This window comes from Aphidius gifuensis, linkage group LG3 (genome assembly GCF_014905175.1).
Source record: "Aphidius gifuensis isolate YNYX2018 linkage group LG3, ASM1490517v1, whole genome shotgun sequence".
NCBI classification, from domain to species: Eukaryota; Metazoa; Arthropoda; class Insecta; order Hymenoptera; family Braconidae; genus Aphidius; species Aphidius gifuensis.
In genome coordinates, this window is record NC_057790.1 from 16,757,634 (window position 1) to 16,773,380 (window position 15,747).

Genomic DNA, 15,747 nt, shown 5'->3' on the forward strand with positions numbered 1-15,747 from the left:
CTTAACTGCACATGCGTACTGACATTACAGAGAACCTAATTTTATTTAATGAAGATCCGTGATCAGCTCGTGTCCTGGAGGCCTCAAATCATTCCCACTTTGATCAAGAAAAAAAAAAAATAAATAAAATAATAGTAGGAAAACTGGGTGTTGCTATTTGTTGACGAGTGTTAGGTGGATATACAGTTACTCACAAACATTATTATTTACCTGTTTGAATTAAATATCATCCAGCAAAATAAAAATATTTATAATAAATAAAAAAAAAATAATATTATAATAAACAGTATTTTCAATGGTTTTTTGATTGTCAATACATTATTATTATTTATATAAAATCATCAAAATTAATGAGTAAATACTTGTATTAAAATTAATTGTGTGAGTATTTTATTTTATTTTTTTTCTTTGACCTCGTATTTCTACTTTTTGAACTTTTTCTCTTGACACAAATTCAACAAATATACATCAAGAATTAACTTGACACAAAAAAGTATAAGTATATTATGATACATGAATTGTTAAATATTAAAATCAATATTAATTTAATTAACATATACAAATGATTATAAAATGAAATCAAAAACATCAGAAATAAATTCAACTGACGACACAGTTACAAGTGAAACAAATGAATTTAATATGATGATGCCTGTTGTAAGTAGAAGTCACAGTAAAAGTTCACAAACAGATGAAGGAATATCTGTTGATAATGTTGATAAAAATATTAAAAAATTTACAACATGTTGGAATATTGAAACATCAAATTGTGATGAAGATACATCAAAAAATACTCTTTGGCCAAATGATGATAAATTCAAAAATAAAATAACTCGATCAAGCAGTTCAGATAGTGCTGTTTTAAGTGATGACGATCAATCCAAAGGTATTTATAAATTACAATAATCATAACTATATTAAATAATAAAAAAATATATTGATTCCTTTTGTTTTGTTTTTTTCATTCAATAAAAATTGCTTTATATTTTTTATATTTCTATTTATGAATGACAACCATTCAATTGTCATTTTTAACTTAACAGAATAATTGAATAATTGACTTTGATTTCAGTCAAATGATTTAACTTTTATAGTATAAATTGTTGCTCACTATTGTATTTTTAATACATCACTTTAAACAACAAAAAAAAAAAAATAATCATCAATGCTTTGACTATAGTATTATCATGATTTATGTTTTGTCAACTAACGTCACAACTGATAATGTTTATATTATCTTGTTATTATTGATATTATTATTATATATTTATTTTTAATATAAATTTTATATGACTTTATACTCTTTTTTTATCAAACCTGACTGACGTTTTTTTTTTGCAGTAATTTATTGTTTTTTTATCAAGATGATTAATGTGATGATGAGGTGTTGAATTAATATGATTAATTTTCCAGGTTGGGAAAATGTAAATAATGGTGAAAAAAGTGAGTGTGATTCTAATGAAGAACGACCAAGATATTGGAGAACACCAAGTGTTGTTGTAAGTGATTACTCTGATTATTCATATCTTGAAGAAAAATTTGAACGTAATGAGGCATCATTGGAAATGTATGAGGAAAGAACAAGTGGTTCAACAAGCCAAGCAAGTAGTTGTTCATGTCTAGATTGTGACGATATTAGAGAATTCAATGACGTGACAAGTCAATTACTTAAAGTTTGTGGCCAACGACGTCATTCAGACTCATGCTGTGCATGTATTAATGGAACATCCGGCATCAATAGCCGGTAAATATTATCATAATTAATAATTTAAAAACATCAAATATTGTTTACAAAACTAACTGTATATTTTTTATTTTTATTTAAGAATTATAAATGATAATTCAAATAGAAGAAATTCATGTCTTGCAACACCAAATCCATACACCAGCAAACATAATGATAATTATGATGATGAAATTAATTGTAATTCAGAGTTTTTAAATATTCCATTTAATCGAAAAATATCTGATTGTTCAACAAATTCCAGTTTAAGTGGTGATGAGTTTGAAGTTACAGAATTACAACCATTAAAAAAACAAACAGTGAGTAAAAAAAATTTATTATTATTTAATTTATTAATAATTATTTATATAATATTATAAAATAATTATAAAATTTTATTGTGAAATTGATTTTTAAATGTTTATTTATCACAGTAATTTTTTTTTTTTAATTGACGTTGTTTCTTAATTGACTAAAATTTCAATTGATTTCAACAAATATATGGTAATTTTTTTTTCTTGTAAACTCGGTAAATAGTTTAGCCTTTTTTTTTCATTCTAATAACTCAATTTACTTGAGTCAAGTTATTACCAAGTTAATAATTTATCTGTGATATTAAAAATTAAAAAAAATTTCTAGCCCTTAGGCTAAAAGAAAAAACTACCCACATTAAATTTCATAATCATGAAATAGGAAATATTCTAAAGAATTTTGATTATCATCATTTTCATTTTGTATTTTATTTTGCAATAAAATTATTCGTTTAAAAGAAAAAACATTCATGCCAAATACAAAAGAGAAAATAAAACTGCATCGTCACTAAGATCATTAATCATTACAAATATATTACATTTAAATATCAATGAATTTTAAAACAAAAAAAAATTATAAAGAAAATAAAATTTCTACACTAGTTGCATGAAGGAAAAATAAAATTCCAAAAAGTATTTAAGCACGTGCTTGGTTTACAAACGTAAAAAAAAAAAGATCATAGTTGAAAAAAAAAGAAAAAATCTCGTTCAAGTTTCTTGGGTAATGATCAGAAACATATGGGGGAAACTGGTAGTTGAAATTGTGCATCAACTGGAGTTAGTCATAAAAGTCATTGCATCAATCCAGTGCTTTTCCATTAATACTTATAATCTAAATATCCATAATTCAACAATTTTTAAATTATCATCTTGTATAAACAACACGTCAATGATTAATTAATAATCAATTAAAATCACGTAATAATATAGAACGTAAACAAATCATTAATTACCAAAAAGAAATAAAGAAATAATTTTTTAGTGACAGTGTGCATTCAAGACTAAAATAAAAAACTTGTATCAAATTTATTTGATGATTCTTCATGATATTCCAAGCGTTCATTGACTCTAAATATTAAAAATTTTCACCGAGAAATATTTATATTTTATTTTCAATTTGATTATATAGAAATAATCGAAATTGATAAGATCAGTGATCTCTTTTAACTGGAATATTATATTATTGTCTCGTAGCATTGAATAGAGAATGTATTAAAATAAAATATATATTTATTATTATACAGAGGAAACAAGGCGGGTGTATAATGACAGTAAAACAACATTCAATTTGATAGTTATTGCGTAGGAAGTCACGAGACAAAAATACCAGACTTTTAGTCTCTTCTACGTCTCATCATAGCCAGTCTATTTTATTTAATATTTTATCAAAAAAATTTCATCTTAAAAACACACACAATAATGTGATGATATATTTGTTTATTTTATTAAAAGTTATAGTGTGGATATTTAAAATATTCAAGTGATTAGTGTTGAATGTGTTGCTTGAAAAAAATTACATGATAATTCAACTAATTATGAAGGACATTTGTGGGATTCTTTATATTTAAAATTATCGTTTTTAAGTTGACGTCAAAGTATTTATTTATTCATTTTTTTTTGTTGTATTTAATACGGCCCTGATTTAAAATATACACGTGAGAGAGATACAGGAAGTTGAAATATTAATATTTTTCATTTTTAGAATATCTGTATTTGAATTAAATTAAGATACTTAATGTTTTTTATTATGAATAGTAATAGTAAAAAGATAATGCAAAATTAAAAAAGAAAAAATAGTACAATTCACGTGAAACATTTTAAATAAACTTGGGAGTAAATTTATTTGTTACAAAATGGAGAATAACAATATGATGCATGACGATGTTGGATTACCACCAAAGTGTTCAAGGGTATCACAACCCTCAACACCAACATCACCAAGTTTAAATTTAATGGAACAATTATTACTAGCTAAAATGGAAAGACACAGTTTGGATCCTGATATTAATAAATCAAATTGTCATTTAACATTATTAAGAACAAATTCAGTTGATAGTCAAACATCAGCAAGTACATTTAGTTCAATCAGATCAACTGATTCAACAGATAATCATTATTGTAAATGTGATGATTGTCTTCTTGGCATTGTTGATAAACATCAACGTTATATACCAACATGTGGACAAAAAAAGGTAGAATAAAAATGATAATAAAATTATATTAAAATAATTTTTAATTTTAAATTATCTTCAGTATATTTCGAAGGCTAAAGATTTTTATTTAGAACGGAAATTAATAAATAATTTTTATTCGTTGTTGGTGTCACTGATTAAACAGTCGAGATTTTGCAGATAAATTTTTTTTCTTTTTTTTTTTTTTTTTGGGCCACGTTTGATGTTTATTTGCACAGCTTTTTCGATTTTTTTTTTTCTTTCTTTTCAATTGCCTCGAGCATATTAGGATATAAAAATAAAAATGTGTCAGATTATTAATAACCTTGATATTTTTTTTTATTCGATATTTCGACTGGTGGCATTGACCTATCATTTATTAAAATATAATTTATTTAAAACCATCAATAAATATAAATAATTATATGATTAGTTATTTAATTTATTATTTTGTAATAATTTAACATTTTTTCGAGTCTTATTTTTTATTTAAATATAAAAAAAAAAATAAAAAAATAAGCAATGCTTATTTTATTTTGTTAATTTCTAAGAGGCTCCAAATTGATCAAATGGAATTTAAAAAAAAAAAATTGCTTTGAGGCAATATTGCATAAAAAACTAATTGGTACAGAGAGACCGGCTGTGTTGAGAGTTGTTTTGTGGTCTCATTAAGATCTAGTTTTTTTTTTTTCATTTTTAAATAACTTGGTAGTAGTAATACAATATAAAATTGATAAAAAATAAAATCACAATAAATTAATTATAAAATTAAATACACTTTAATAATAATTTTATTAATTTTTAATATTAAAATCATTAAGTGTAATAAATAAATAAATAAATGAATCATTAATTTGAATAACCTTGATAACGAATTAATTAAAAAATATCAATTCATTTCACTGAATGATTATTTTCAATTTTATCTCAATTGACAATTGTTTTTATATTTTTATTTTTATAATAAACTGTGAAGGTGTTTAATGATTAATTTATATTATTTGACATTCAATAATTTTATTATAATTAAAATATTCTATTTTTATACTTAATTTATTGTAATTTAATATTTTTTTCAATGATTATTGAAATTATTATTCACATTTTTTCCTCGTAAAAACAAAAAAAAAAAAAACAACAAACATTTTAAAATTATTAAAATGAAATGTATTCAATTAATTTATTATTGCTCAAAATATTTTTAAATGATTCTCATATTTTTTTGTAATAAAAATTGTAAAATTATCAGTATTATGCAATATTACTTGAACGAAAAATAAAAAATAATCTTGTGTATGAAATTTGAGTAAGTATATTCAAGTTCAATTGAATTGACCGCAAAAATTATTGAAACGTCTGTCTGTTTACAATGAAGATCACACGTATCTTCTCATACTCAATAAATTCTTGCTTGTTATAAATGAATATTTCAAGATAAAATATTTTTTCATTCATTTATTAATTTATATTCAAAAAAAGCAGAAAAAAAAATCATCAACGTTTTATTTTTATAATATAATTGATAATAAAATGCGAATAAAAAAATTGATTTATAAAAAAATATATACACATATTGTTGATGAAAAACGAACATAATAATTGTAAAAAAAATAGTGAAATATTGTGATAATGTTATCAATGTAAAAATTGATTGTTTAATATGGTATATATGTGCGTAGGTCACGAATAAATTAATGCGTGGGTTAATTATTATTCGATGACATCCAATGACGCACATAAACGTCTGCCTACAAAACCCATCAGTATTATTAACAAACTTGAAATAATAATAATAATCAAAAATACATTTTTATAGTAATAAAAAAAATTACTGAAATATTTCGAAAAGAAAAAAAAACCACTTGCGTAATAAATTTACCAAGTGTCTCATTGTCAATATAAAATTTATGCCTGGATTGTAACAAGTACATAAAGAATCATCTTAAAATCATGACCAATTAGAGTTAAAAAAAATGATAAAAAGAAGAAAATTAAAAACTCAGTAATAATAAAAAAATTCAAGAGTTGTGATAAGTCATCATGATGACAATGACGATCAGAAATAACTCACTGAGATAATCATATTACTCCACAAAAATAAACTTGATGAGTATGTAAAAAAATAATGAAAAAAAAAACCTTTATGATTATATTTGTTCGTAACAGTTGGGTTTTTTTTTTTTTTTTTAAAATTTTTTTTTTTTATATCTTGAGAACACAGACTTTCCACTGAAAGCAATTTTTGTCCCTCCCATACCATCAGTAACGTCATCAACACAATTTTAAGCTGAATGTGAATTGAAAGACGATAACGTGCTCAACAAAACTCATCGAGCATCACACGCATTAAATAAAATACACTTGATCAGTTTGAACTTCATTCTTCAATAAGCTTGTTGTTTAACTTTATAAAATATTTTTCAAATTATTTTTTATTATTTCAAGTATCATATTTTATCATCTACTATTAATATCAAGCTTAAATATCTCTCAATGTTATTTGAGTATAAAAAAATAATTTATAATAATATTAATTGAGTCATTTTTTTTTTTTTGTTTGTATTTAAAAAAAAAAAAAAACTTTAAAACCATATAAAGTTAAATTTCTTTTTGTGCACGAGTTGATTCTTCATTTACGTAATACATAAGATATCACGTGACGTGTATGTGTATGAAAAAAAAAAATAAAAAATAAATAAATAAATAAAATTTCCTCAACAAGTAGTGAGACAGTATATACAACACGAGTTATTGGGATATGGCACTGAGACAGGTCGAATCAAAAGTGGCACACGACAAAAAATCGCTTTCCATCGGCCTAAATAAAATTTTTTAAAATTATCAAGAATGATAAATAAAAAAAAAAAAAGAAGAATTTTAAATAAATAAAAATTTGTTAAATATTGATATAATAAATAATACAAGAGATATAAATTTAAAATAAATAAAAAGTAAAGCATTTAAAAAAAATAAAAAAGAGAGAAGCAAAGTAAATATATTTGCAAAAGAAAAAATAATAAAAAGTGAGACGTTTGATTGATAAGAGAGGCACGTGGATAAACATTGCACAAGAAAAAAAAAAAAAAAACAAAATAAAAATGCAAAGAACATTTGACATAACGATACCTAAAATAATTTGTACAAAAGCAAGTTTGAGTGATTGTGGTAGTCATCATGAAGATGATCCATTGAGTGATAATAGATTAATTGTCCGACAAAAACGTATAACACGTTCAAAAATACGTAGAAATTCAAGAAGACATTCAATAACAATTGATCGACAATCATCATCATCATCAAGAAGTCCATCACCAGTACCACGTTTAAATTCTATTAATTTAAATGATAAAATTAATTTAATAAATGATAATAGATTTAATTATAATTGTGATAATGATAAAACAAATTTAGGATACAGACAGTATATTAAATTACTTGATGTACCACAAATTAATTATCCATCTGGTCTTGAATGGGGTGAGCCAAGTGGCGATGATCTTAGCTCTGAATGGGAATCTGATAGATCAGATGAACCACAAATTAATGTATTAAATGATTTTAAACTTTTACCAAAGGTGAAATTTATTAATGATTTAATGGATTTTGATTAACAATTGATTTTAATTAATCTGTTTTTTTTTTCTATTATTGTTACAGAGTTCTGGATGGAGAAAATTAAGAAATATTGTTCAATGGACACCATTTTTTCAAACATACAAAAAACATCGTTATCCATGGGTAAATTTTATCAAAAATATATTATTTTTTTTTTCAAAAAACTAAATATAAATGATACTAATAAATGATTTCTAATTGTTTGTTATGATTAAAGGTACAATTAGCAGGTCACCAGGGTAATTTTCGAGCAGGTCCAACACCTGGTACAATATTAAAAAAATTATGTCCACAAGAAGAATCATGTTTTCGTTTATTGATGCATGATATTTTAAGGCCTTATGTACCTGAATTTAAAGGTATTCTAGATGTTCGAGAATCTGAAGAAGATAGAAATCAACAAGTATCAAATACAAATAATACATCATCAACAGATGAATCATCCAAAAGACCAATTATTGCCTCATATCTTCAATTACAAGATTTACTTGGTGATTTTGATCAACCATGTGTAATGGATTGTAAAGTTGGTGTAAGAACATATCTTGAATCTGAACTTGCTAAAGCAAAAGAACGTCCAAAATTACGTAAAGATATGTATGATAAAATGATACAAGTTGATCCAACAGCACCAAATACTGAAGAAAGACGTTTACAAGCAGTTACTAAACCACGTTATATGGTATGGAGAGAAACAATATCAAGTACAGCAACACTTGGTTTTAGAGTAGAAGGAATAAAATTATCACATGGTAATTCATCAAAAGATTTTAAAACAACAAGATCAAGAGAACAAGTTACTGAAACAATAAAACGTTTTGTTATAAATTATCCTCATGCTATTGGTAAATATTTACAACGTTTAAAAGCAATAAAAGCAACATTAAAAGCATCACCATTTTTTGCATCACATGAAGTTGTTGGTTCAAGTTTATTATTTGTTCATGATAATAAAAATGCTGGTATTTGGATGATTGATTTTGCTAAAACACTACCATTACCATCACATCTTAAAAAAATTGAACATGATGCAGAATGGCAAGTTGGTAATCATGAGGATGGTTATCTCATTGGTGTCAATAATCTTATTGATATTTTTGAAGACATACGTAACTCTGAAACGTAATAAAAAAATAGATATAAATTAGTATTGAGTTTTTTTTAAATATATTAAATTTTTATAAACAAATAATAATAATTAATTATAAAACATAAATACTATTTGATAAAACAAAGAGTACGTAAACTCATTAGTTCGATAGATTTTAAGCTATTTATTATATAATAATTATTAAAACAAAAAAAAAAATGAGAAAATAATAACGATAATCGACTTTTTGTGTTGATTGAAAATTAAGTTAACCAGGTGCGTAAACTCAGTAGTTCGATTAATAGATAATAATTAAAATCCTGATAAATAGGTATTCAAGAAAAAAAAAAAAATTGTAACATATTTTTACCACTTTTTTTTCTAATAAATATTTACATAAATAAATGAGACCAAAGACATGGCAGCTAATAATAACGTTGCCAGACTTATGAGGTATGCAAAAAGAGAAAAAAAAAAATTAAATAAATCCTCAATAAAGACTGTAACTTAATATTTCGAAACCAATATACTTTTTTTTTTTTATATATATAAATCTTATTGTGTAGCTATTTTTCCAAACTAAAATGAAAAAAAAAAAAGATTTAAAATTCACATGTACAGTTTTTTTTTTAATTATTATTATTACATTATTAATATTTTCTTCTAATTTTTATTAATTTAATTAACTACTTAGATATAAGATTTTATTTATATATTTTGAAATAAACATTTTCTTAATTTGTCTCTGATAATGAGACATGTATTTTGTATATCCAAAGCGCATTCATACGTTTGTTATTAAATTATCATCAATCATTATTTAAAAAAAAAAAAAAAAAAAAATATATATTATATATAATAAAAAGGAAAAAAAAATTAACTTTATTTTTTCACTATTTTTGTTTAATTGTTGTTGATAAATAATAAGGAAATTTTTAATATTAATTTTATAATATTTTTTTGTGAAAAAATAAATATAAAAAAATATTCATGGAGCATTGAATGTTGTATTTCGTGATGATGTTTGATGAGATTGTTGTTGTTGTTGTTGTTGTTGTTGTTGCTGTTGTACTTGTTGTTGTTGCTGTTGCACTTGTACTTGTTGTACTTGTTGTACATGTTGTACATTTGTTGTTTGTGTTGTTGATAATGATGTTGGTGCAATAACTCTAGCATAAACAGTAGCACCAGTTTTTAATCCAGCTGTTGTTGGAATAACTTTAAGACCATGTAGTGTTTTAAGATTGAGCAATTGACTTGGCAAAATAATTGGTTGCTGTCCACCTTGACCTTGTTGACCAGATGGTTGTTTTGCAAGTACCATTCCACCACTTTGATTAATACCAACACCAACACTTTTATTACTTGATAATACAAGTGGTTTACCAGCTAATTGAGCTGTAATCATTCTAACTGTTTGTCCACCAGAACCAGATTGTTGTGAATTATTTGATATTAATTTTGTCTGACCTGCAGCTTGTCCTTGAGTAACCACCTAATTAAAAATATATTAAATTAATTATTTTATTTGTTTTTTTTTTTCGCTTTTAAAATAAAAACAAAAATTAATTTTAATTTACCTGATACTGTGTTTGAATAATTTGTTTTCCTTGTCGATTAAGTTGTGCAACTCCACCTGTTGTTGTTGCAAGTTTAAAACCTTTTTGTGCTAATAAACTTTCCATAGAAATTATTTGTCCACCAGTACCTGTTAAAACTTTTGCTAATATTTTCTGTTGTTGTTGTTGATGATATGGACTTTGAATTTGTACAGATATTGGTTTACCACCAATTTGTGCAATAATTTTTTGCATTCCAGGTGTCTGAATTGTTTGTCCTTGTTGTGTTGTTTGTTGTTGTGATTGTCCTTGTAATTGTTGTGTTTTTAATTGTTGTGTATTTTGTGCTTGACCAATTGATGGTGATGATTGTTTTATAAAAATTGTTTGTCCTTGTAAGCCATGACCTGTTAATAAGGATTTAATTTGTCCAGGTGAAACAAATTTCATTTGTGGTGCAAGCAATGTTTTTCCTGGTAAAACATGTGACTGTGTTGTTTGTGTTTGTGATTGTGATTGTGCTGTTGTTGTTGTTGTTGTTGCTGCTGCTGTGGTATTTATCGTTGACGTTGTTGTTGCTGTTGTTGCAATTGTTGTCGTTGCTGTTGATGATGTTGTTGTCGTTGTTGCTGTTGTTGTAGTTGTTGTTGCTGCTACTGTTGTTGCTGTTAAATTCTGTAGTTTAATATTTGATGTTTGAAGAATACTTTTACCAGCTTGATGTGCAACAATTGTACCAGGTAATTTGGCATTTTGAAATATAGTTGCAACTCTTGCTGATGAATTACCAGTAGTTGTTGATGTTGATACTGGTTGTGCTGAGTGTAAAACTGAATGGCCTGATAATCTTATTGTCTGTAAACCGGCTGATGTTGATACTTGTATTTGATGATGTGGAAAATGTTGATTTGATTGTAATAGACTTTGTGATGCATTTGTTTTGACGACTGTAAGAGGTTTATTTGTAAAGTTCATTCCAATTTTTTTTAATGGTGTCGTTGTAACAACTGTTGGTGGTTGTAGCTGTTGTTGCTGTTGTTGCAGTTGCTGCTGAAGTTGTTGTTGTTGCTGTTGCTGTTGTTGTTGTTGTTGTTGTTGTTGTTGTTGTTGTTGTTGTTGTTGTTGCTGTTGCAGTTGTTGTTGCTGCTGTTGAAGTTGTTGCTGCTGCTGTTGTTGTTGTTGTTGTTGTTGCTGCTGCTGTTGCTGTTGCTGTTGTGGTTGTGGTTGTGGTTGCAATTGAATTTTAGTCTCAATTGGTATGAATTTTTCTTTTTCAATTGGTGCTGATGAAGTTAAAACTGGATGTGATGTCGTGTGTGTTATTGCAACTGGTGTTGTTATTGGTGAACTTGGTATTGCTGTCATTGGAACTGATATTTCTTTTCCAATAATTTGATTGACATGTGATTTATCATCTGGTAACTTACATATTTGTATTTCTTTTTTAACAACAGACTGTGGCTGTATTTGAACTGTTTTTCTTTCTTTTTTAATAGTTCCTTCTTTTATTATTCCACTTGGTGATGGTTCTCGACCATTAGCAACTTTTGGACTTGATTGATGTGATTTATTTCTCGATGATCCACCAACATTTTTCTTATTTTTAGCAACACCTTGAAGCTGTTGATGAAACATTTCAAATTCAGATTCTGATCTTGCACGATGCAAATACAGCCACTCTTTTCTTTTTGGATAAAATCTTACACAAGGATCTGCCTCATAATGAAGTCTATCAAGTGCACCAGATACAACTGAATTAAGATAATTATCTTTGTCATTACCAACTTGATCAGCATGATCTTTAATATACTGTGAATCTTTTAAAAGCATACAAATATCTGCACGTGTACCTTCACCATTTGGTAATCTTGCTGTTGCATCACGAACTAATGCAAGTATTGTCACAAAATTTGGTCTTTCAGGTACTAAAAGTGAGTGACCACGTGGTTTTGTTGAGCCAGAACTTACATTATGCTGATAAATACCTTTAACAGGACCAACCACAGAGGCATAATTATGCATTCTATATGTAAATGCTTTATGAGGAGCTGCATAACGTAGTCTTTCTTGTCTTCGAAATTCTTCTTTTTCTTCTAATGTTGATAAACGTACTTTCCACTCAGTTGGCCATAGAGCTTTTGGTGGTTCACATTCAATAACTGTGGCGAAAGCACCAACATCATTTGATACTGTTTCAACAATTGGACTTGCACATCTTATTGGAACACTTGTTATACTTCCATTAGCATTATTTGTTAATGAAATTTGTGAAACTGAAATTGTTTTTAATGGTGTAACTGGCATTGACATTGGTACTGTAACAGGTACTGTATTTATAACTTGATTAATCACTGGTGGACCTAAAGAATCTTTATTCAATAAGAAACGATTACATATTACTGTCAAATGTGCATCAGTATCTCTTCCAGCTCCAATCCATGCATAAATTCCTTTACCCTTATTTTCAAGATATGGTACAAGTTCTTGATCTATATCTTGTTGTTGTAAATCAATTTTTTGTGAATTAATTAATTCACCAGCAAGATAACCAAGTGCTATAGGAACTAAATTTGTCCATGATGATGCAAATGAATACCAATCATTTAATGGTGATATTGGATTACCTTGCCAAAGTGTTACTGCTGCTTTAACTTCAGCAATTGACATTCTATATTCTCTTCTTGACATAAATGCATCACGTAAAAGTGAAAAAAAACATGTATGTGTTTCTTGCATTAAATCAAAATTAACATTTGCCGTAATATCATTTGAATCATGTGAAAATAATTCTTCTTTTTTTGGAATTAATAACATTTGTTCATTTTCACAATTAACACTGTCTAATATATCAATACCATCATCAAGTTGAATTGGTATTTGCATCATATCAATATTTTCTAAATCAAGTTCTTTTTTATGAATTCCTAATTCTTCTTTTATATCTATTTCACTATCAATAATTTGTTGATGATAATGATGATGATTCTCATCAATAAATGACTGTGAATAATCTAATTTATTATTAGTATCAATAAATTCTTCATTTTCTTGTTTTATTTCACATGTTTTTATGATTTTTTGTGTTGTTTGATTGAATAATTTTTTCTTCGGTGTTTGTGGAAATTCAAAATTATCAATTGGTTCTGATTTAATTGACATTAATGAATTTACTGGTGGTGAAATTTTATTTGCTGAAAATATTGATGATGTTAAAATATCTTGTGAATTTTGTATATGTTCATTATTAGCTTCAATTTTAATTGGTGTTGTTGATAATTTTTGTGTTGTTGATGGAAGACATGGTTCAATTTTAATACGTTTTTTAGCTGTATTAATACGATTATTATTACCACTTATTTTTTGTTTTTGTCCAACTTGTGCACGTTGACTTAAATCAGATAATGCAATACCTTCTGTATTTAATTCTGGATGTATATCACGTCGTAATCTTCTTCTTCTGTGTGTTATAAGCATTGTTTTATAACGTTCATCTGTTATTTCACGTATCATAAAATTTGTATTAGTACGATAATCCATACGTTGAAGTGTTGAATATACAGGTCTTATATCATCATCATTATTAATATTATTATTAAAATTATTATTATTATTAATACGTTGACAAAATGATTGATTACCAATTTGTATTTTACGTTTTTTCTTTGGTTTTATAATTGAACTTTGATAATCTGGATAATTTTCATCATTTTCAGATGTTGTATCAGCAAGACGTGATAAACCAAGTTCCGAATGTAATGAATTTAATTCATCTATATAACGTATTTGTGTTTTTTCTTCAACAACAGCTGGATGTGGTTTTCTCCAGTGTAATTTTGACATTGTACGATATGCTATTGGTTGATTAAAACCTTGTTTATATGCATTTGTTAATAAATTATCACGTGATTTAAATAATTGATCAGCAAGTTCATATGTACGTTTACGATTTTCAAATATTAAACGTCTTTGTTGTGCTTTACGTACTAATCTACGCATACGTCTTATATCTGGACGATAATGACCAGCTGATAAATGATTTTTAAATACATCCAATGATGATACACCAAATCTTTCATTTTTTTTTTCAAATAACATTTTTAATGATTTTTCATGCTCCTCAATAGTATTATTATCATCTGGTAATTTTGGTAAATATTTCATTAGTGATTCTTTTTGTTCAATAGTCAATGTATTATCCCATATTTTTGTAAAATCAAGTAATTCATTAAATACTGATTCATGCTCACAAAAATCTTGAGGTAATTTTATTTTTACACCAGCAGCAACACATGTTTCCCATCTCTAAAATTTAAATATTAATAATTAACATTAAATAGCATATAAGAATAATGTTACATGTATTATTTATTACTTACAACTTTATCAATAGATTCATCAGGTACATTTTGATCTGATTGATTATCATCATCCTCATCATCCTCATCATCTTCATCATCATCAATATTATCAGAACTATGTGTTTCTGAATCATCATTAGTATCATGCTCATCACCACTATCATCAAGACAATCTGATGATGAACAACTACCACTTGAACTTGAACTACTACTATTTGTTTTTGATCCATTCATTAAATCATCATCAGCTTCATCTTCACTTAATGATTCACCTCCAGCTGAACATTCATCAATCTAATTTAAATTTAAAAAATACAATTAGTTATTTATAGTATCATTATGTATATTTTTTTTAAATATATCAACTAACCTCCATATTCACTTATTTGATTACACAAAAAAATATTTTTAATTGTTGATTTTTATTTATTTATTTATTTTTTTTGTTTTATACAACAAATTAATTATTGTTTAATAAAACAGGATAATTTACACTTTTAAAATACACAATATTAATGTTTTTACAATAATAATTAATAGTTACTTAGTTACTATTATTGTTTTTTTTTATTTTAATTATATTGTTGAATGACAATATTATTACACTGGTCAAGGATACAAATGCAAACTGTCAATCACAGATTATTTTTGTTATTTAATAAATATATATAATTTATTAATTTTTTTTAACAATTAATTTTGTCATGGTAATTAACTTAATTATTTTAAAGCAATATCTTCATAACTTTGATAAATATAATTTTTTTTTTTTATCTTTTAATTTTCTTATGTACATATATAATTTCGATTAATTTCATGTGTATTTATTTGACTTAATGTTTGCTATTTATAAATAATGTTGAGTTATTTTTACCAATATAAAAAACCGTAATTTATACTTAATAATTTTTAGAAATAAA

At 25.5% G+C, this 15,747-nt stretch overlaps 2 protein-coding genes across 3 annotated transcripts; one reads left to right on the forward strand and one right to left on the reverse strand.

The window, feature by feature from the left end:
- The first annotated feature begins 65 nt into the window (after nucleotides 1–65).
- LOC122852186 (inositol-trisphosphate 3-kinase A-like) lies at nucleotides 66–9,787 on the forward strand. Of its 2 annotated transcripts, XM_044151821.1 has the most exons (5): nucleotides 66–886; nucleotides 1,414–1,744; nucleotides 1,827–2,043; nucleotides 7,863–7,943; nucleotides 8,038–9,787. In XM_044151821.1, exons 1-5 carry the CDS (start codon nucleotides 574–576, stop codon nucleotides 8,944–8,946), a joined length of 1,851 nt encoding a protein of 616 aa, XP_044007756.1. In that variant the 5' UTR covers nucleotides 66–573; the 3' UTR covers nucleotides 8,947–9,787. The 2 variants fall into 2 exon arrangements, with proteins under 2 accessions (XP_044007756.1, XP_044007757.1); XM_044151822.1 differs by lacking the exons at nucleotides 66–886; nucleotides 1,414–1,744; nucleotides 1,827–2,043 and adding an exon at nucleotides 5,769–7,780 and having other exon boundaries at nucleotides 8,038–9,786.
- On the reverse strand, nucleotides 9,065–15,679 carry LOC122852185 (nuclear factor related to kappa-B-binding protein). Its single transcript, XM_044151820.1, has 4 exons — nucleotides 15,198–15,679; nucleotides 14,846–15,121; nucleotides 10,491–14,771; nucleotides 9,065–10,405 (listed from the first exon to the last, which is right to left on the reverse strand). Exons 1-4 carry the CDS (start codon nucleotides 15,201–15,203, stop codon nucleotides 9,899–9,901), a joined length of 5,070 nt encoding a protein of 1,689 aa, XP_044007755.1. The 5' UTR covers nucleotides 15,204–15,679; the 3' UTR covers nucleotides 9,065–9,898.
- Between the last annotated feature and the right edge of the window lie 68 nt (nucleotides 15,680–15,747).